The 20,248-nt window shown below is 50.5% G+C and overlaps 2 protein-coding genes across 3 annotated transcripts in view; both read left to right on the top strand.

Annotated features, from left to right (window-relative positions):
* Positions 1-11,135, top strand: part of Nek11 (NIMA related kinase 11) — an 83,415-nt gene extending 72,280 nt beyond the window's left edge. The window contains exons 16-17 of the mRNA XM_090323456.1: positions 2,431-2,527; positions 10,478-11,135. Of these exons, the coding sequence (XP_090179582.1) occupies positions 2,431-2,527; positions 10,478-10,691 (311 nt within the window). The 3' untranslated portion in view covers positions 10,692-11,135. The remainder of the gene's footprint in view (positions 1-2,430; positions 2,528-10,477) is intronic.
* A 5,028-nt stretch (positions 11,136-16,163) lies between these two features.
* Positions 16,164-18,438, top strand: Nudt16 (nudix hydrolase 16). Of its 2 annotated transcripts, none has more exons than XM_090323244.1 (4): positions 16,164-16,813; positions 16,927-17,196; positions 17,338-17,546; positions 18,134-18,438. In XM_090323244.1, exons 1-3 carry the CDS (start codon positions 16,676-16,678, stop codon positions 17,515-17,517), a joined length of 588 nt encoding a protein of 195 aa, XP_090179370.1. In that variant the 5' UTR covers positions 16,164-16,675; the 3' UTR covers positions 17,518-17,546; positions 18,134-18,438. The 2 variants fall into 2 exon arrangements, with proteins under 2 accessions (XP_090179370.1, XP_090179369.1); XM_090323243.1 differs by having other exon boundaries at positions 17,938-18,438.
* Positions 18,439-20,248: the final 1,810 nt, after the last annotated feature.

The raw sequence follows: 20,248 nt of genomic DNA, 5'->3' as shown, positions 1-20,248 counted from the left end.
GTCCACAAGACTCTTAGCTCCAAAAAATTACTTAAAAAAGGCCAGAAGCACTGCGGCTCAAGTGGTAGAGTGCTAGTCTTGAACACAAAGAGGTTCAGGGAGAGAGCCCAGGCCGTGAGTTCAAGTTCCATGACCAGCAAAATAACAACAACAACAACAACAAAAAACCCCCACACAAAACAACGTGGGAGGGGGGGCCTCTGACAAGCCCAGCAGTTTTGTGGATTTTTCTTTTTCTATTTTTTTAAATCACAATATCTGCTGTCCCATTGAAGTTTAAGAAGGCGTGATCTAGAACACACTGACCAATTAGAGGTCTATGATTCCCGCCACAGTCGTTTTCGTCATCATTGTTGTTAAACATGCTGTCTTTTCTTTTATACAAAACAACCACTGTTCATGTAAGAAGGTGGGACAGGGTAGGGGTGGTGGGCAGTGAGAAATAGCAAAAATGAACTTATTTACTCTGTGCACCAAGCTTCACCAACTGTGTTGCTTGAAATGACATTTCCCATGGGCTCTAGGCCTAGCCTCTTTGCTAGCAAGCGTGAGAGCTATAGTGATGGGTGGTCAGCTTAAAATAACTTGCAGCTCTCCTGGAAATTGCTTTGACCTTTATTTGCATACACCTCTAGGATCTGCAGCTTTCTCTGAAAGAGCCAAGAAAGCAGCACTTGGTTTCTACTCTTGTCAGAAGTGGGTTTTGAGCTCAGTGTGGATTGCTTGACAAGGCGAGACTGTTTCTCCAGCAACTTCTCAGCATCTAGGCAAGATGACTGAAGCAAAGCTACTGACATCAGCCTTCATCTTCCCTCCTTGGGGAAATGTAGTGGTTGTGGCCAGAACACATGGCGGGGCTAAGAGCTAAGATAAAGCTGCTGAGCAGCTACAGTGAAGGCCAGCGTGGGTTTTCTCCCAGGAGGGACAGGCGTGTCTGGAGAGGGGCTCACACACTCGTGGCCTCGCTGGTCACACAGGAGGAAGGGCAGGTTGTAATATTCCCCATTCCATTTTCCTACCTGTAGATTCGGTCACCCTGAATCGAAGGATCTAGCCTTGGTAAAGGTCGGGGATTTTACAAAGTGAAGCTGGATAACATTCATCTCAGTGATACCTTCCAGGCAACGTAGAGTGCAGGCCCCGAATGCGATGCAAAAGGAGGGTGTGGATGGAAGCACTAGAATTTGCATTTCAGTTTTTATATTTAAAAGTAGGAGGGAAAGAAGCTTTACTAATACATGAAACAAAGACTGGCCCTTGCTTTCATGGTTGATTCCCCGACTCAGAAACTCACATAGGAAGTCTGAGCACCAGTAGCTCACGTTTGTAGTCCTAGCTATACAGGAGGCTGAAATCTGAAGATCACGGTTTGAAGTCAGCAGGCAGGAAAGTCTGTGAGACTCTGATCTCCTCCAGTGAATCACCAGAAAACCAGAAGTGGATCAAGGGGTAGTAAGAGTGCTACCCACAGAAGCTCAGGGGTCGTGTCCAGGCTCTGAGTTCAGCACCAAGAGAGAGAAAGGAAGTGTGCGGGGAGAGGGATGCAAAGAACCTCACATGTTAACATGATGAGATCCAGTGAAAAATGAGCAAGGATTTCACAGAGCAGCTCCCTTCTCAGGCAGATGCATGGATGCAGTTTGCAGAGTTGTGCTGATGGGATGAGAGGCACTTTGTGGCAATTGGTGGAAATGTGCAGAGAGGAATGTCCCCAGCTCTAGCAAGGCAAAGGCCACACAAGGGTGAACCTGTAAGCCCACGTCTGCAGTTCCCTGAATCCTCCTTCCTAATGGAGTCCGAAAGGAAACGTGCTCATTACCTGGCTCAAGAAACAGTAGCCGTTTTGCACATCACCTTTGTAGACATAGTTCAAGGTCTGTCTCTTTCCCTTCAGACGCAGCAAGTTTGTATCAGGACCTCCAGCAGCTCCCAGGAGAAAGATGTAGCTCTCAATAGATTTCTTAAGAAATCAGCTTTCAGGAACAACTCTTTTCCTTCTGAATGCCACTTTTTGGCTTTCTACTTTATTCTGCTGGAAGTCAGGGCTCCGGTGATGACCTGATCAGCCTGGCAAAATGAGATAATAGATATGAAATTAAGTCACAGGGGAAGCTAAGCTTATTAGAAATGGCTTCTGGTCATTTACACAAGTATCCACACCTGCCCAAGACTCCCCCAGCTCATCTCCTTTGTCAGACAGGCTTGGTCTTGAAATTCCCTGTATGAACCGGAACTGTGTATAATCTTATCACTTGGAATAAATTTCCCTAATGCGCCTGTTATAATTGAATTTATCTCTAATGAGGGTAGCATTACCTGTGGTGATGGCGGATGAGCTTCTGTTTCCTGATTGTCCTTGAAAGTCACCCTAAGCCTATAGAAAGGCTGATGAAGTCACTAAAGGCTATGCATTGATTTGTTTTTTTTCAGACACAAGGACCGCATCCAGTGTGGCTGCAGACTTGTCCCGTGGACCTACAACATTCAATAGTACAACAGCTAGGGCCGGGATGAAGCAGATAAGAGAGTGAGTAAACTATTGTCCCGCCCTAGCAAGGTGTAGGAGTGAGCATTCACTGGAAGCTGCCTCACAGGAAACCCCATGGGCAGTATGTAAACTGTGAATTCAGATTACTTTTAAGTATCACAAAATCTTCTCTTTTTTCTTTTCTTTTTATTTGTTTTGTATTGCTGACCAAACTCAGGGCCTCATATAATCCAGGCAAATGCGGTACCACTGAACTATACCCCGAGCTACTTTTTTTCTCCAACCATCTAAAAGACATATACATGTATATGTACATATACATGTATGGGAATGTGGCTTAATTGGTAGAGTGCTCGCCTAGCATGCATGAAGCCCGGGTTCCATTCCTCAGTACCATATACACAGAAAAAGCCAGAAGTGGTGCTGTGGCTCAAGTGGTAGAGTGCTAACTTTGAGCAAAAGAAGCTCAGGGACAGTGCCCAGGCCCTGAATTCAAGCCCTAGGACTGGGGCCAAAAAAAAAAAAAAAAAAGGTGTGTGTGTGTGTGTGTGTGTGTGTGTGTGTAAACGGTTGGGTGTGGTGGTACATACCTATAATCTCAGCAGTGGGGATGCTGAGACGGGAGGGCTGCAAGTTCAAGGTGAGGCTGGACTACGTAGCAAGATTCTACTTCAAAAATAAACAAACCAAAAAGTGAAACAAAACAAAGCCCTTAGACACACCAATTCAATATTGGGGCATGGGAAAGAGTGAGGCTCGCAGTGCAGGCAGACCAGGCCGGCTGTGCTGTGTGCCACAGAGCACACGTGTCACTGACTGCATTTCCTACATGGCTTTGGCATGTTCTCGTGACTTCCAAAGGAGAGCAGCAAAGACAGAGATGGCCTGTGGCAAAACTGGGCTCCTTTACAGCTCCCCAGGGGGCCCCAAGCTCTCCATCTCTACCTCACCATAGCAGGGGTTTCTTACCCAGTTTTAACCAGTCTTCTGTTTGAAGTGGAGCCTTGCCCTTTCTACCAAACAGGAGGCCTGTTACACAAAGCCACACACTTCACACACTGGCCAGCGCTGGGGAGACACGCCTTGTGAGCAAGCCTCCCACCCCAGAATCCAGGCTGTCGCTACCCCAGACCTCCTGCCTGTCCAGCCTGGAGATGCCCCCCCATCTTGTTTACCAGGGATCACTGCCAGGCTGTCCACTGTGAAGAGCTTAATGAGAAGGACAATAAAGGGCCTGGGCATCTGGTCCACAGTTTAACCCTCCTGGGTCAAGGCCTTCCCATGATTGAAGCAGAAAGAAAGACGGAAAGGGCCTGGGAGCCGGCTCTCCAGGGCTGAGCCAATTACTGGTTTGACCTCCACGTGGCTTATGGAACTGGCTGGTGACTTCTGCAGCTTCAGAATTGTGGACGGGGCCCTCAGCACAGCACTCAGCCAAGCTGTTTTGTGACCTTGAGAGGACCTCTCAAACAGTCCACATGACAGCTGAGCGATGACGTTGCGGTGAGCCCGCTCCAGCCTTCCAGCACGTGAGGAAGGGAGGCTCTGAGACTCAGGCTGAGCGCCGTGCCTCCTGCACACAGCCATGGTAACTGCACAAACCCGTTGTGAGCACCGGAAGAGGCAGGCATGGTGATGAGTCAAGCCCTTCGGGTACCTCCATGCCAAAACTTCTACAGTCTTCCACATATGATATGTCCACCTAAAGGAGAAGCCACAAATTCTTCCCGCTCATGAAGATGGCTAAGTGAAAGCAGTATCACTTTCATTTGCACCACTGGGCTTCCAATAAATAAAGGTTCCGAGAGGTTAAAAATCTCAGCGGATGGGGCTGGGGATGTGGCTTAGTGGTAGAATGCTTGCCTAACATGCCTGAAGCCTCATGGGTTTGGTTCCTCAGTACCACATACACAGAAAAAACCAGAAATGGCTCAGCTGTGGCTCAAGTGGCAAAGCACTGGCCTGGAGCATAAAAGAAGCTCAAGGCCAGTGCCCAGGCCCTAAGTTCATCAAGCCCTAGGACTGGCAAAAAAGAAAAAAGAGAAGCAGATAAGACATGTCAAACACAAGGCCAAACGTCTGAACTGTTTGCTTTTTACATATTACTACAGTATGCAACACAATGGGTTTTGGGGGGGGGGTTGCCTTTAAAACAAAAAAAAGTTTAATAAAGAACAGTTGAGAGGACATGGGACCAGGCTAAGGGCAGGGCTGGCAATAAAAGACAGGCGAGGTGTAGCAGGTCGGCTCAAGCCTGCCATCCTAGCTTCTCAGGAGGCTGATTCTGGGGAGCAGAATTCAAAAGCCAAGCTTGGACAGCAAATTCCAAGAGACTTTCATCTCTAATGAAACACCATAAAGCCAGAAATGAACATGTGGCTCAAGTGAGTTTTTTTACTCAAGGCTGTGCTCTAAGGAAGAGCTCTCTAACACATGCATGCGTAAAATGAGCTGAGCCTCACTCCCTACTGAGATTTCATATCAAGTATCTTCCCAAGGACCTTTTCCATTTTGATGAAAGTTCCAGGCAACTCGCTTCAGGTCTCCCTCCTCTGATCTTCTCTGTCTCCCTGGCCAGGCGGGTTGGCCTTTAAGACTTCAGCCAATCTCTTCCTCGCATGCTTTACCTTCTCTGTCTGTCTCTGGAGATCCTGAATAGTCACTTGCTTGAAGAGAGGCAGCCAGGTAGGGCTTTCATTGGGGACCGGCACTCTCTGATGTGGAGGTTGGTTTGAGGGCATTGGGTGAACAGGCCAATTGTCAATTCCAGCTTGTCCCTGAGGTTTATGATGAGGACTCCCCCAAGACTTGAATAGTAAGGAAACAATGAGCTGTCCGTCACTTCTGTGGACGTGCAGGCCGTGCAATCTCTGGAGCCCACTCTGTTGTGACTTCCCCAGATTCCCTAGCATCTGCTCCTTTCCTCTGTGTCTGACCTTGCTGTCCGGATGGGATAGGATTTTGGTCACGGATTTCTTGAAGATACAGTTGGTCATCCTTACAGGCAGGGTAGTGCAGGCCGACTTGGTTTTCTGCTGGCCCCTTGAGAGACGCCCGGCTCTCTTCCTCCGCAAAGTCTCTGGTAGGATACTCCTTTTCATCTTCCCCAGCAAAGGTTGGCTGGAGTTTTCCAGAGTCCACCATGGCCACAGAATTCCTTTGGGCTTCACTCCTGAGAGGGTCGTGGGTCCCGCTTGGAAAGTCTTCAACACAACGGGTTTTTGAGTTGATTTTTTTTTTTTTTTTTGGTTTGGTACCTGACCTGGGGATTGAACTCAGGGCCTAGGCACTGTTCCTGAGCTTTTGCTCAAGGCTTATGCTCTACCACTTGAACCACAGCTCTACTTGTGGCTTTTTGGTGGTTTAATGAAGATGAGAGTCTCACAGAGTTTCCTGCCCAGGCTGGCTTTGAACCACAATCCTCAGATCTCAGCCTTCTGAATAGCTAGGGTTCTAGGTGTAGCCACCAGCACCCAGCTCCAACATAATGATTTTACATCCTTATGTTGGTCAGTTAATTCTATGACCAAGCAGATGAACAGGCACCTTCTCACATAGTGACTTTCCTCGTGTTAGTAAAGGTACCTAAAATCTATTTTCTTGGAACATTACTATGATCTAATGCACTGTTGTAAGACAGACTTCATGTCTTATGTAACTGTAACCTTACATCCTTCAATCCCTCACCCTCACCTTTGGACTCTCAGTTTCTATGTATTATATTTTATTTTGTTTAAATTCTGCATGAAGTGACATCATGCAGAATTATTTTTCTTTGTGTATATCTGGCTTGTTTCACTTAGGACAAATTTTCTAAGTTTATGTCATTACAAATGGTGCAGTCTCCTCTTTCAAGACAATAATGCACACATGCACACGCACACGCACACCCCCCCCATAATTTCTTTATCCATTCATGTGTTGATAAACAGCTGTAACATTCCCTTGCTCGTGTGCTTTCAGTCTCCAGCACTGTGACCCTCATGTTTTTCTGAGTGTGTACCTACAAAGGCCGTTCTCAGATTGCTGCTTGTTTCCTTTTCACACATCAGGTACACAGCCAAATTTCCCGGAAGAGTGAAGAAATATCATGGCTCTCTGATTTTTCTACTGAAATAGAACTTTTAAGTGAAAATGAAAGCATGAATCAGGCACGAAAGCAGCCTAATTGCTAATCACTATATTTGAAATGATCCCTAATTAGAGCAAAATTTAAAGCGACTGCAAGCATATTAGCACTTTTTTTCGCGTGTGCCATTAATTTGTATCTCTCACTCTTAAAGCTACGCCGACACATCCGCCCCCGCTTTAGAGAACACTGCACTGTGCCCATGACGACCTGTTTTCAAGTAATTGCCTCCCTCCCTCTTGCATATAATGGGGTGAGCTGTGATTTCGTGGGCACCCTCGGGACTGAAGCGAGTGCAAGTGCCATTAGGCCGAGGACATTGTCAGCCACAGCATCAGGTATTGTGTGGACCAAGGACATTTGAAAGGACTCTGTTGGGTAGAACTTGTCTCTAGATTGGTTTTTTGGCAAGGTAAAGCATGTTAAATGTGACACCGTTTCACTATGAGGGCTGTGCAAGTGTGAAGCAATAAACACAAGTCTGGGAACTTGCAGGGAGTCCGTACAGTGCCGCTTACAGCCTTCACCACACACCAGCCATGTTTGGGGGCTTACGCTCAAGCAGGTTCTGCTGCCTTCTAAACCTCCCTCAATGTCTTCTCCCATTGGATAAAATAAGAGAGGAAGGGAGGGTAGGAGGGAGGGAGGAAAGGAAGGAAAGAAGGAAGGAAGGAAGGAAGGAAGGAAGGAAGGAAGGAAGGAAGGAAGGAAGGTGAACGGACTGGGGAAGCAAAAAACAGGAGGAAGGAAGGAAAAGAAAGGAAAAAGGATGGCAACACTGTTTTTGCAGAATAACTTGTGGTGGGTATTGTGAAATAATACTGACTTTAAAATAGTCAGGACATTAATGTCACAGCCCTTTTTCAACCCGCCTTTCTCGAGCCATTCTCCCATGTTATTAAATGCCTCCCCAAACTCATTAATTTCTTTATAATGGAATATCCTACTAGATTGTTTTCAGCTTTTCCAGCCCATATATAATATTGACATAAGCATTTATTAGTTGTTTTTTTTACCTAATGCTACCTCCAGTTTCCAGATTCTTTCCTAAGATAAATGTCTTATAATTACAGGGTCACAGGATATGACCTTTATTATAATTACTGAGTCATAGGACGGACCTTTGGTACTTGGGGCCTGGTAACCCATACAGATTGATAATGCAATGCTTCCAGTTTTGCTGATGGCTTTGGCTCTTAAAAGTCACCATGCAATCATCAGAGTTTTAAAATATGAAATAAAGCCATCGTTAATACCTCTTGTTGGTAACACCCAGTCCACTCACCCAGTCACAACGCCGCCGAGTAATGAGAACATTACAGTTCTATTACTCAGGCTTGTGACTCGGGGCCGGCCCTTGCCATGCCAGGCAATGAGACAATGTGACCAAGTCTTCCTGGAACACCGTAGCATTGGCCTCTGCTCCTCTGTTCTAAGTCTGTGGTCTGGCTGGAGACAGGAAGCTCCTGCCTCCTTTACTGGCCCTTAAACTGGAGTTCTCCACAGACCCACACGGAGCATCCACCGATGGGACAATCTTAGACTTTCCCAGTGGAGGCAACTCTGCTCCCGCTCTTCGATCCCGCCACACTCTGTACCCCTAAAACCAATACCTCAGAGAGATCCAAAGCAATCAAAACCCAGCAGCTCCAGCAGCCCCTCCCTCCCCGTCCCCCCAACCTGAACAGATGCTCAGCCCAGCGCAATCTCCATCCTTTTCTGTCCAGATCAGGTGTCTGCTCTGCAGATTCATTGCAGCCCTTTCCCCGCCATTCCTCAGAGGATGAGCTATAGACTCCCCTGGCTGCCACAGCTGGCTCCCCCTCTCCCATCCCTCCTGTTTCTGGCTCCCCTTCCCCCCCCCTCCCTGGAATGCCTGTCGTGTTCCTGGAAAATGTCTGTTCTCATCCAAGAAAGAGGTAAAATCAAGGTATCCTGTGGATGTGATTAAGGAATCTTCTGTTCGTCCACAAGCTGGCTGCAGCACTGCTTGTAAAGTTCAGTGGTCCCCTCTTCTTAATGAAAGCCCAGCATGTGCTGGGGGAGAGGAGGGCTGCAGAATTGATTGTGCTCCCCAAGAGTTGGGATTGTGAAGGGCAGCCATCGTGAGGGTGGCCCGTGGTGGCTCCGGCGAGCAAAACCTGTGACCTTCCTAATTAATTACAGGCAGTTTGTGTTGTGGAACCCAATGACAGCTTGCCAGTGAGAAGCGAATCTGTCACAGGAAAAAAAAAAAAAAGCACCCAAACCAAATGATAACAGACAAGGAAGGCAGAATCAAGCATAGAGCTGGCTTAGGTGTAAGGTAGGCCCAGGCTAAGGAGGCTAAGGCCTGCTTTTCATTCCCATCATTCGTAGAGAAACTGTCGGGGTAGCATATAGAGAAGAAGCAGTGGCAGAGGTGCCAGAGTATGGGGACCAGCAAGCTGTCTGTGCAGTAGCGTCTTTGGGGTGACTGGAGCCCATGGAACCTGAGCAACCCCAAGAGAGTTCCATGCTTCTTTAATTTAAACAGCAACACAGGACAGAAAGCCTCCCTCCTCCGACTCACAGTAACAGCAAAGGTCCTCTTAAGTGGAATTTTCTATTTTGTGAATCCCAAAATATTCAAATGTAGCTTTGCATAAATATTACAGCACTTTCCAAGTTGTAAGAATAAATTTACACCACCGTACTGCAATGCCAGTGCACCTGTCGCTTTCCCGTCGGCCTAAAGGGAGTTTGTTTGTGGTACAACTGATGTTTCTTCCTTGACCCATAGTTTATTTAGAAAGTGATTTAACATTTGCTCACATGTGAAAATGTTTGTCTCTATTTTATTCAGACTTATAACCCTTTTTTGGCATGTGTTGAGGCTTGGATTGCACAACGTGTTGTGTTTTTATTTTTAAACAAAAGTTGCATAATTGCTGGAGCAGACGTGTGTCTCCTAGTTGACAGGGTTGGAACTCTGTGTGTTTATTAAGCACAACTTAGTGAATTTTGCAGCTCTCTGTCTCTCTGCCTGGGCTTGCACACCCTGCTGCCATTATCTTGCCAGCCACCATGGGGTGAGGCTCTCACCTAGAGCCTCTGAGCTGCATAAACCTCTCCTTTCACCAGAAGTAGCCTGCCTCAGGTATTTCATCCTAGTGATAAAAGGCAGACTAACGCAATGTGAGAATGTGGGAATCCAGGTGAAGGGAAGAATTCGCCTGTTCTTTACTGCTGGGTTCACAGTTTCTGCACAAGTGCTTGGACCATATCAGCCTTCCAGCTGAGTAACTGTTCGCTGTCTACAATGAGGCATGAGGCACTGTGGCTATTTTTTCCTCTTCTTTTTCCCCCTCTAGTCATGGGGCTTACATTCGGTTCCTGGATGCTGTCCCTGGGCTCTTTTGCTCAAGCATAGTGCTCTACCACTTTGAGCCACAGCCCCACATTGGGTTTTCTGGTGGTTCACTGGAGATGAGTGTCCTGCCCACGCTGGCTTTGAATGTGATCCTCAGATCCCAGCCTCATGAGTAGCTAGTGTGACAAGTGGGAGCCACCAGATCCTTTTTTTTCCCCCTAAATCCTGATGCAACAGGGTTTTTTTTGTTTGTTTTTTTGCCCGTCCTGGGATTTGAACTCAGGGCCTCGGCACTGTCCTTGAGCTTTCTTGAGGTTAGTGCTCTACCTCTTGAGCCACAGCACCACTTCCAGCTTTCTCTGTGTATGTGATACCAAGAAATCGAACCCAGGGCCTTATGCATGCGTGGCAAGCCCTCTACCACTAGGCCACACTCCAGGGCCCAGTAGAAGCAATGATTTAAAACACCTCTTCTTGCAGCTCCTCACCACAGATAACATGTCCTACGTTTTCCTACCTTTCTTGGCAGCTCGGCCATGCAGAAGTTGGGAGTGGAAGTGTTTGATGAGGTGTACAGTTACCTGAGGAGAGCAAGGCGTCTGAACACCAGTGAAACCGAGGTCCAGGAGTGTCTGGAAAGACTGGTGCCCCGGGCCAGCGACTGTTTTGAAGTGGACCAGCTCCTGTACCTGGAAGAACAGTTACTGACCCAGAACCATCTTCAAGAAACCAACAGGACCTGAAGATGACCAAAGAGACCGATCTCTGTGGAAAACCCTGAAACAGGAGATGGAATACATCTTACCTTCACTTCCTCAGCAGAAGTGACATTTTTGGCTTGGAGGTGCGTGGTGCAGGGGGTAGAGCACCAGCCAATGAGCAGAAGGAGTACAAGTGGCTGGCTGTACTTGACCTATGCCCCAAGGGGAAGCTTAGCAACCAGGTTTGGTTGTTGTGACAAAGCCTTTCCCTCAGGTGTGCCCTTGGTTTCCAACAGAGCTGACCCATCCTGAAGCTGTGTGGGAGAAGCTAGGGTTTGTTTTTTTTTTTTTACCTAATTTCCAGTTGGAGGACAGGGCTCAGAGCCTGGACAGGTTGGCTCTCCCTTCATGAACTATGGCCAGTGGCTGGCTGGCTTTCCACAACTAACAAGCAGGACTGACCTGGACTGACAGTCCCGAAATGATTCTCTTCTGTGATTTATTCCCTAAACTTATCCGTGGAATGTTAAAGATTGGGTGGGCTGGGCTTGAACTCAGGGACTAGGTGCTATCCCTGTGCTGTTTTGCTCAAGGCTAGCATTATACCACTTTGAGCCACAGCTCTACTTCCAGTTTTCCAGTAGTTAACTGGAGATAAGAGTCTCACAGATTTGTCCAACTGGATTGGCTTTGAACTGCGATCTTCAGACCTCAGCCTCCTAAGTAGCTAAGATTCATGATAAACAGATGCATTGTGATACACATTGCAACAGAATAAATCACCTAGCTTATTTGTTCCTTGTGTAAAAGTATCTTGTTAAATGTAGCTCCTCTTCTAATGATAATTTGTGTTTATAGGAGAAGACTGCATGCTTGAACAAGAAAGGGACCTCAGCCCAGGAAGAGCGCCTAGGGGAGTCCCCGTGACCTACCAGACCCTAAACAGATCAGAAGGGGGGGTGGCTAGAGTAGGACCCAACTTAGCAAGTGTGTAAATCTCCCTGGTGGATTTCCCTTCCGTTACAGACCAAGGCCGATGTGAACTACTAGACCTGAAGAGGAAATGTTCTCTTCATCTTTCCACCAACTGGCATGCCCAGGGACAGTGCCTTGCATTTTAGAGATTCCTAAAACAAGTTCAAGCCGAAAATCTCTCCCTCTACACATCAGGCTCATAAGAAAAGAGAGCTGAGGAAATGACATGCAGGCTTATCTGGTTCGTTGGGGGAGGGAGTGGAAATCTAACAGGACTTGGAAAATACTTTCTCCTTCATCTATACAGGCTCCCTTTTGGGATCCTTCAGAATCGGAAGTAGTCATTCATCAGATTGCAAGATGGCAGGGGAAGCTGGTTGAGGAGATAAGGAAGTGGTAGTTGGTATGGAGCAGTCACAGATGGAATCAAGCTCTTGCTGCTCCTTGCTACTTTGGAAATCCATAGATATGTATTCCACAGATGCCGATCCAGCTTTCTGTGTATGCAAAGGAAAAGCCACCAGCCGTTTTGGGTGACGCTGAGATCTAGCACACAAAGGAGAACGATGGAAGCGAATTATTTAGGGTCCAGCTGAGGCGAGAGCAGAGGAAGCTCTAGGTCTAACCGGAAGGAGCCCAGCCTTCACAGTGGGCCCAGGAGAAAAGGGCCTGAAACATGAAGCTGTCTGTCAAGGAGGAAAACAGTCTCTTTTAAGATGGTAAGGTCCCAGCGAGTGTATCAGAAGGGAACGGGCCAGGCCAGCAAGTTAATAAGAGAGCAGAAGAGAGGCAAAGGAGCTGGGTGTGTGTGTGTGTGTGTGTGTGTGTGTGTGTGTGTGTGTGTGTGTGTGTGTGTGTGTGTGTGTGTGTGTGTGTGTGTGCACGCATGTGAATATTTCAGGATACGTCTCTAAATGATAACCTCTTAAATAGCCAACATACTCGCATCGTCAGAGGTGCTTACGGCTGCTTTTGCTGGAAAGCACCAACCCCTCACGTGGGCCCAGGAATGAGCTTAAAGCAGGAGAGAAGCTCAGCATCTCGGCTACCATAGTATATTTGGGTCCGGTTAAATTATTATAAAAACCTTTCACCAGATGCTGATTACCTTTCCATTTAAAGCTTATGGCAGAGCACGGAAGATGACTGAAAATGGACTAAAGTGTTTCCCCGGTCTTTTCCTGGGCCTCCCTAAACCGCGTATGATGTTTCCACCATTATGTGCAATTTTTTTACATTTTTTAGCTTTTTTTTATTGTAATTAATAAAAGGGATACATGATCATTATGTGCATTTTAATGTGATGTTTAGAGATGACCAGTGACCGGGTCTGACATGTGGAACCCAGGGCTGGGGCAGGGGAGGGGAGGGATGCTAAAAAAAATTCTGATTTCATGAGTGCACCTCAAACAATTATCAATCATTCCTATCTATCAAATGTCCAATTCAGATGTTCCCACCATGTGTTTTTTCAGAATTTGTTCTGACAAATGGTCAGACAATGTTAGACAAATGGCCCAGGAGCTGCGGTTGATACATCTACCACATCTGTTTGAAGAGAGATTCCACACCGGAGTGTCTTCTCCACATACAGTTTACTTACTGGAGAACCAGGTTGTCCTGTAAATGTCCCTTCATTCTGCTGCTTTGTGATCAGACCTTCCTGATTTTATTATTTTTTTTAATCCTATTTTTTTTAGTTTTATATTTACAGAAAAATTGTGAGATAGAGAAATCCCACAAATTCCTGTTTCCCCAGCTAACATGTTGCGTTGGTGTGGTACATGTATAACAAGGAGTGCATTTCTCGTTTAGTATTAACCAAATCTCTGCTTTACTCAGATTTCCTTCATTATTATCAAAGATCCCTTTTCTCTCCCAGGGCACCACATGTCATGACGTCCTGGCTTTCTGCCTTAGTCAACTCAACATGTCCATTTATGAGTACAAGGCGCCTTAATCAGTGCCGCCCCTGTACCATGCCTCTCTTTACACGTTTAGACACATCCTTGCTAGGCAGGCTTTCTATCAGTCCCTGGGAAATTTCAGCAACCAGGCTCTCCTTCCTCCAGGACAGGTTCTTTTTCTACTGTTGGTTTCTGTGGAATCAGTCAGTCTGCTTTCTTCCTGAGTTCTCTCGACTGGTGAGAGGCAGATCTCCACCACATCCATCCTTCAGGACACGGATCCATTCCCAGGCAGTGCATTTCTCCACCAGCTGCCACACTCTGTACGGCTCCCTACTTCCCACCTTGCCGAGGGTCATATTGGCATGGGTGCGCTCCACTCAGGCCTCCCCTGGCCCCTTAAATCCAGCCTTCTGGGGGCAAGGATAAGCAAAGAAGCTCCTTTCAGACCTTGACCCCTGCTTCCCACAGGGAGGCACTGAGATAAGCCTCTCCTTATCTGGAGAGCAGGGCTGGATTTCCTGGGGAGAGGTTAATGGAGGGAGCTCTTGGCATCCGCTTTAGCGAGATGGTGGGCACCAGTCAGCAGTTTCTTCCTGCCGCTTAGCACTCGGGGTTCCTCACAGGTGAGAAGCCCCCGACCCCTCTTCTCCAGACGCATATTTCTGCCATTCTCAGCAAAATCTGCAAGGTGATTTTTCTACTTTTTTCACCAAGTATGCTGACCAAGATGGCACCTGTTTGCCATCTTGGAATGTAAGCATTTAATGCAAGCTTAGGAAAGTGGAACAGAGTTTTCATTTTGGCCTGAAGCTGTTGGGTGAATAGTTTTTCTTTCATTTTTTTTTTTCCATCCTCAGGCCTTGTAACTAAACATAGGACCTGTCAGAATTTTCCTCTGAGCAGTTTCAATGGTGTCTCTCAAATCTCTCTGAAGATCTGCATTCATGTCTCTTTTTCCATCTGCCATTCACTGAGTAGCTAGAATCACAGGGGTTTGCTGCCAGTTCCAGGCTTCTAAGAACTTTCGGAAGTTTTAAGCTATTCCTGTTGAAGAGAAGCCAGTGATGTTGCTGGCTGGTTTAACAATAATGTATACGTTGTAGAATAAGACACAATGCTGCTTGTCCAGCCACCAGTGTGTGCGCCGAGTTTATGTTCCCTTTCTCGAGGTTTGTGGATTTCTCAAAACAACCCAGAAGCATAGCACAGAAGATGGGAACATGTAATTGGAAAGCATTGTGTCGATGTATATCAGATTATAATGTCAAAAAGAACAGTGCGCCATAGGGAAAAGGAATGAAAACGTATCCTCCGTGCCCCAAAAGCCAGCAGGCAGATACCCATCACGACACGTAACTTCCACACTCAGTGATTTTTTTGGATATCAGCCGCTGCTTGTGGAGCACAGAGGGACTCCAAAATTATTTGCTCACGGTTCATCTCTGAAATATACTTGGTCACCTGCCAAATTTTGTCATTTTCTCTTGTGTGTTTTCTTCTGCCAGGACTTGAAATTGTCCATGTTATTTTTAAATTGCTAGGTTATGAATTTCATCTTTGCATCTTTTTTTTCCTTTTTGTCTGCCATGGAGCTTGAACTCAGGGCCTGCAGCTGTCCCTGAGCATTTCAGCTCAAGGCTACTCGTGCCACAGCACCACTTCTGGTTTTCTAGTGGTTAGTTGGAGAGAGGAGTCTCCTGGTCTTTAGTGGCCGGGCTGGCTTTGAACCACCGTCCTCAGATCTCAGCCTCCTGAGTAGCTGACAGCCACCACGCGCAGCTTTTGCATGATTTTTAAACTAGAGCTCTAAACTGTGAAGACTTAGGGCATTCCGGCTCCTTTTATGCCTTCTTTACACGAAGTTGAGTCACGGAGGTGTGGGCTCATGGTGTCGACGCTGGGTGTGGAGCCGTGCTGGAGCTTCCTCAGTAGACAGGAGCTGTCTGGCTTCAGCAATATCAACCCAGCACCTCAGACATTTACCAGCCAGCCACAGGGACGGCTGGGGCCTCTCTGCGTCCAGGTGGCAGCCTCCTGAGCTGGCTGGATTAAAGGCGAGTCACCCTCGGCTGCTGACTAACGTTTTTCTCTTTAAATCAGAGGAATGTCTTCCTCGGCCCCATGGGGCAGATCTACAGCAGAGGCCACGTTACGGGGCAGGGTTTTTAAGAGATGAACTGGCTCCAGATTGGCTCCCCGTGAACGCTCCTCGTCCTGGCAGGTCATTCTGAGGCTGGAGCAGCTCAGCCTTCTCCCTCCCGCCGCCAGCCGTGACTACGGGGAGGGCACGGGGCGCGGGCACGGGGCGCGATGCTTCCTCGTGGGGTGCCGAGACCTGACGGTGTGGCTGAGTTCCGACACGAACACTGTGGCCCACACTCATCTCCCAGTCCGGGCGCGGTGTGGGCGGGGCCCGGGCGCGGTGTGGGCGGGGCCCGGGCGCGGTGTGGGCGGGGCCCGGGCGTGGGCGGGGTCCAGGCCGAGTCCGGGCCGGGGCGCAGCTGGACCCTGGCTGACAGGACGGTCTGTCTGGAGGCTGGAGCGAGGAGGGGCCCTGCGTCCTCGGCTTCTCCCCCAGCGCCGTGGCAGGGCGGCCCGCCTGTTCTCCAGTTCTCCCTCGGAGCTTCCAGGTGTGGTGTGTGCCCGGTGAGTGGACCCCAAACAGCCTAGATCAGCAAGGGGTGTCTCCGCCCCCCCTCACTCTGTGCGGGGCGCCGCCGCCTGTGGACAGAACCCCACCCACCCCAGTGCCACCCAAGGCCCGCGGCCGCCCCCCCATCACTCACCCGGGCACGAGCCCCGCCTGCTGGCTCCCCCAGCCGACCCGAACCCCGGCATCCACTCGTGGGTGACGGAGCGCCCCGGCCTCCCGGCCCTCCCGGCCCTCGGGGGACCACGACGTCAGCTCCCGCGCGAGCTCCAGCCTCACGTGTAGCCGGCCCAGCGTGAGGGCCAATCCCGAAGAAGCTTTCAGTGTCCGCTTTCCTCCTCCGCCCCCTCGCCTGCAACCTCCACTCTGATTGGCTTGGCCCTCGGGCCCGCCCCTGGGCCCCTCCAGGATTGGCTCTGGCTCCCTCCCCGCGGCTCCGCCCACCGCGGACCCACCCTCGGGCCGGGCCGGGGCCGCGGCGTCCCACGGCCATGGCGCTGGGCAGCAAGGTGGAGCTGGCCGAGGCCCTGGCGCTGGGGCCGGGCTGGCGGCACGCCTGCCACGCGCTGCTGTACGCGCCCGACCCGAGGCTGCTGTTCGGCCGCTTCCCGCTGCGCTACGCCGTGCTGGTGAGGGACGGGGGGCGGCGGGGGCGGCGGGGGGGCGGCCGGGGGCGGTCGGGGGGCGGCCGGGGCCTCCCCACCCCCACCCCGCCGCCGCCCACCCCTCCCGCCTTCCGCAGATGCAGATGCGCTTCGACGGGCGCCTGGGCTTCCCGGGCGGCTTCGTGGACGCGCAGGACCGCAGCCTGGAGGACGGGCTGAACCGGGAGCTGCGCGAGGAGCTGGGCGAGGCGGCGGCCGCCTTCCGCGTGGAGCGCGCCGACTACCGCGGCTCGCGCCTCGGGCCCCGGCCGCGCGTGCTCGCCCACTTCTACGCCAAGCGGCTGGCGCCCGAGCAGCTGGAGGCCCTGGAGGCCGGCGCCCCGCGGGCCAAGGACCACGGGCTGGAGGTCTGCCGGGCCCCGGCCCCTCCCTCCGCCCCGGCCCCGCCCCCTCCCCCCGCCCCGCCCCGGCCCCGCCCCCTCCCCCCGCCCCGCCCCGGTGGAGCCGGCGGCCTGGGTGACCCTCCCCCTCCCCGCCTCCCCCCCCAGGTGCTGGGCCTCGTGCGCGTGCCCCTGTACACCCTGCAGGACGGCGCGGGCGGCCTGCCCGCCTTCCTGGAGAACTCCTTCATCGGCGCCGCTCGCGAGCAGCTGCTGGAAGCCCTGGAAGACCTGGAGCTCGTGGAACCCGGCTCCGTCTCCCGCCTCAAGGCCCGGGCGCCTCAGTAGAGGCGACCCCGGGGACACGGAGGACTTCGGTACGAGGGGGGAGGGGGGAGGAGGGGGAGCTGGGCTGCCGGGGGGCCCGTGGGGTGTCAGGAAAGAAGGTGACGCGGGGGACAGCAGGCCCGCCGCCCACCCCGGGCCTCGGCCTCCACACGAGGCGGGCACACGCGACCCCGCGGCCGGCCCGGCCTCTTTTGAGGGGGGGGAGGACTCCTTCCTGCTGCCCAGGGTCCCTGCAGGAATGGGCACCCAGCGTGGCCGGCCCCGTCTCCCCCGCCCTCTCCTTCCCCTGCAGTGGAGGTGGCCTGGCCTTCGTGTCTGCCCTGACGCCTCTGCATCCGAGTGGTGCCTCCTCCCCCTCCTCCCCCTCCCCCTCCCCCTTCTCTTCCCCCTTCCCCACCCCTCCTTCCCCCTCCTCTCCAGGGCTTTCATCTTTGGGCCGCCCCAGTGGCTGGGGCCGCAGCCTCACCCCTCTCGCGTCCACCCACCCCAGGGGCCTCCCAGGGAAGCAGCGTGGTGGCTGGGCTTCCACACCCCGCTTCTCTCAGCTGATGCTGGTTACGCAGCTCCTAGCACCAGGTGCGGCCATGGCTTCGCCAGCCCGGCCTTGTTTTCCTAGGCTTCAGAGCACGCGTGCTTAGGGTGCCCTTCAAAGAACTGGGCAGGAAAGATTTCAGGCTGTGGAGACCCCGTGGATTTGGTGCAAACCCTTAACTCTACCGTGTCAAAATGGACCTGCACAATACACAAGCTGTGCCTTGTGTCCCATAGAACACGAAGCAGGGATATGGCCCGTGGGCCACCGTTGACTGAGGGCTGCTCGGAGAGGAAGAGGGTGATAATACCATTTGTGATACCAATTGCTTGAAAGTGTTGTCAAGGAAATAAACAAGGAGCTGGCACAGCCCCGTTTGGATACTTGGAGTGAGCGGGGTTGCTGTGGAGAGCCATCCTTAGAGAACATACAAGGGAGACGACGGCCAGAACCACACAGGAACGCAGGAAGCCAGCATCCCAAAGTGCACCGCCCCGTGCAGAAACCACACCCCATGTCAAGGGTCACACTGGGTGGTGTAAGCGGCCTTACTTTCGGCCTTGACAGGAAAAACGCCAACCCGTGGCTATCTAGAATCTGCACCGTGACATCAGGTGCTCAGTACACCGGCACTATCCAAGACACTGACATTTTTAGGAAGTAGGGACCCTATCGCCTCCAGAATCCAAAGCCCAAGGGCAACAATGCAATTACTATACGTTTCCTGGAAGACAGTGATCTCTGTAGCCTCAAGGAAACATAACCTTTAGCCAACCCTGGAAGTATTTAGTAAATTGGGCCTTGATACTTCAGTAAAGCCATACATGGATGGTGAAGCAAGCCTATTATCACGGCACTTGGCAGGGCTAAGCTAGAAGGACTTATACTAGAATTCAAGGTCAACAGCTGCATAGTAAGACCACAAATATGAAAGACAAAACCAGGGGATATAGCCTAGTAATATTGCCTAGCATGAAGAGAACCCACCCTGGGTTTGATCCCCAACATGGGGGAGAGGGGAATCCTCAATCCTCTTTAATGTTTTATTGCCCTCCTGAGATTATAGACTGCATGCACAGTGTTCTCTGGCCAGCTAATAAAAGTAAATGTAGGACTAAAGGTGTAGCTCAGTGGTGGTAATTATCAAACCCCAGTAATGCTAGTAAGATAAAGACAATTTTACAGGGATTCTAATCTTTTTTTTTTTCTAGCCAGTCAAGGGGCTTGAACTCAGGCCTGGGGCACTGTTCATGAGCAAAAGAGTTTGCTCAAGGCTAGCACCACCACTTGAGCCACAGAGCTACTTCCAGCGTTTTCTATGGATGTGGTGCTGAGGAATCGAACCCCAGCCTTCATTCATGCTAGGTGACACTCTATTACTAAGCCACACTCGTGGCCGCAGGATTCTGTCTCTAAATGGCTTTTGGCCCTCCTGAAGTATGGCTTGCTGTCCCCAGCGCCAAGGTGTTTATAAAGTGAGTGCTTCCTGCGCCGTCTACCAAGGTTAAAAACCAGCGCAGTTAGAAATTCATCTTAAAAGTTAGTTCATACGAATTCTTCTCCAAGGACTTTTTCACTCACCGCCCCCCCCCCCAGCACTGCACACTGAACTCTAGGATTCCAGTTTGTTCTCTGAACCCTGGGCTCCTCATCTGTGCATACTTCTAGGGCTCTTTTATATTCCGCGAGTGAGCACAGCTTAGTGTGTATGATGTGCTCAATAAATAGTTGTTGGAAAACATTCCCCTTTACAACAAATGGAAGGCTAGACTAAGTGATCCCAAGGCTTTCTCTCTGACTCCCTAATGCGAAGTAATACTTCCTCTTCACCTCATCCAATCAAAATGCAAAGAGGGTAACAGGTTAAAGTGAACTCAGAATTGCCTAGCAAGTTATTCACCCAACCATCCAGTGAGGAGGAGGGGCAGAGGGGGAGGGGGAGCTACAGAGATGCTCACCTCCAAGTTCACACTCAAGGCCAGGCTTTCTGACTGTGCCCATAAGGCTGTCAGTCTCCCTGGAAATGCCTCTCGTGACTTCTTGACACTTAAGATTCTGTCAATCATCTACTTAGTATGCCCTTAAAAAGGGCATTATGCCCAGGCACCGATGGCTCACACCTAGAATCCTGGCCAAACGGGCAGAGATCTGAGAATTGCAGTTGTTTTGTGCCAGTCCTGGGCTTGAGCTCAGGGTGTG

Source organism: Megascapheus bottae, chromosome 32 (genome assembly GCF_031878675.1).
Source record: "Megascapheus bottae isolate mThoBot1 chromosome 32, mThoBot2.hap1, whole genome shotgun sequence".
Lineage (NCBI taxonomy): Eukaryota > Metazoa > Chordata > Mammalia > Rodentia > Geomyidae > Megascapheus > Megascapheus bottae.
Note: the sequence above shows the minus strand (reverse complement) of the source record. Positions and strands in the feature narration are given on the sequence as shown.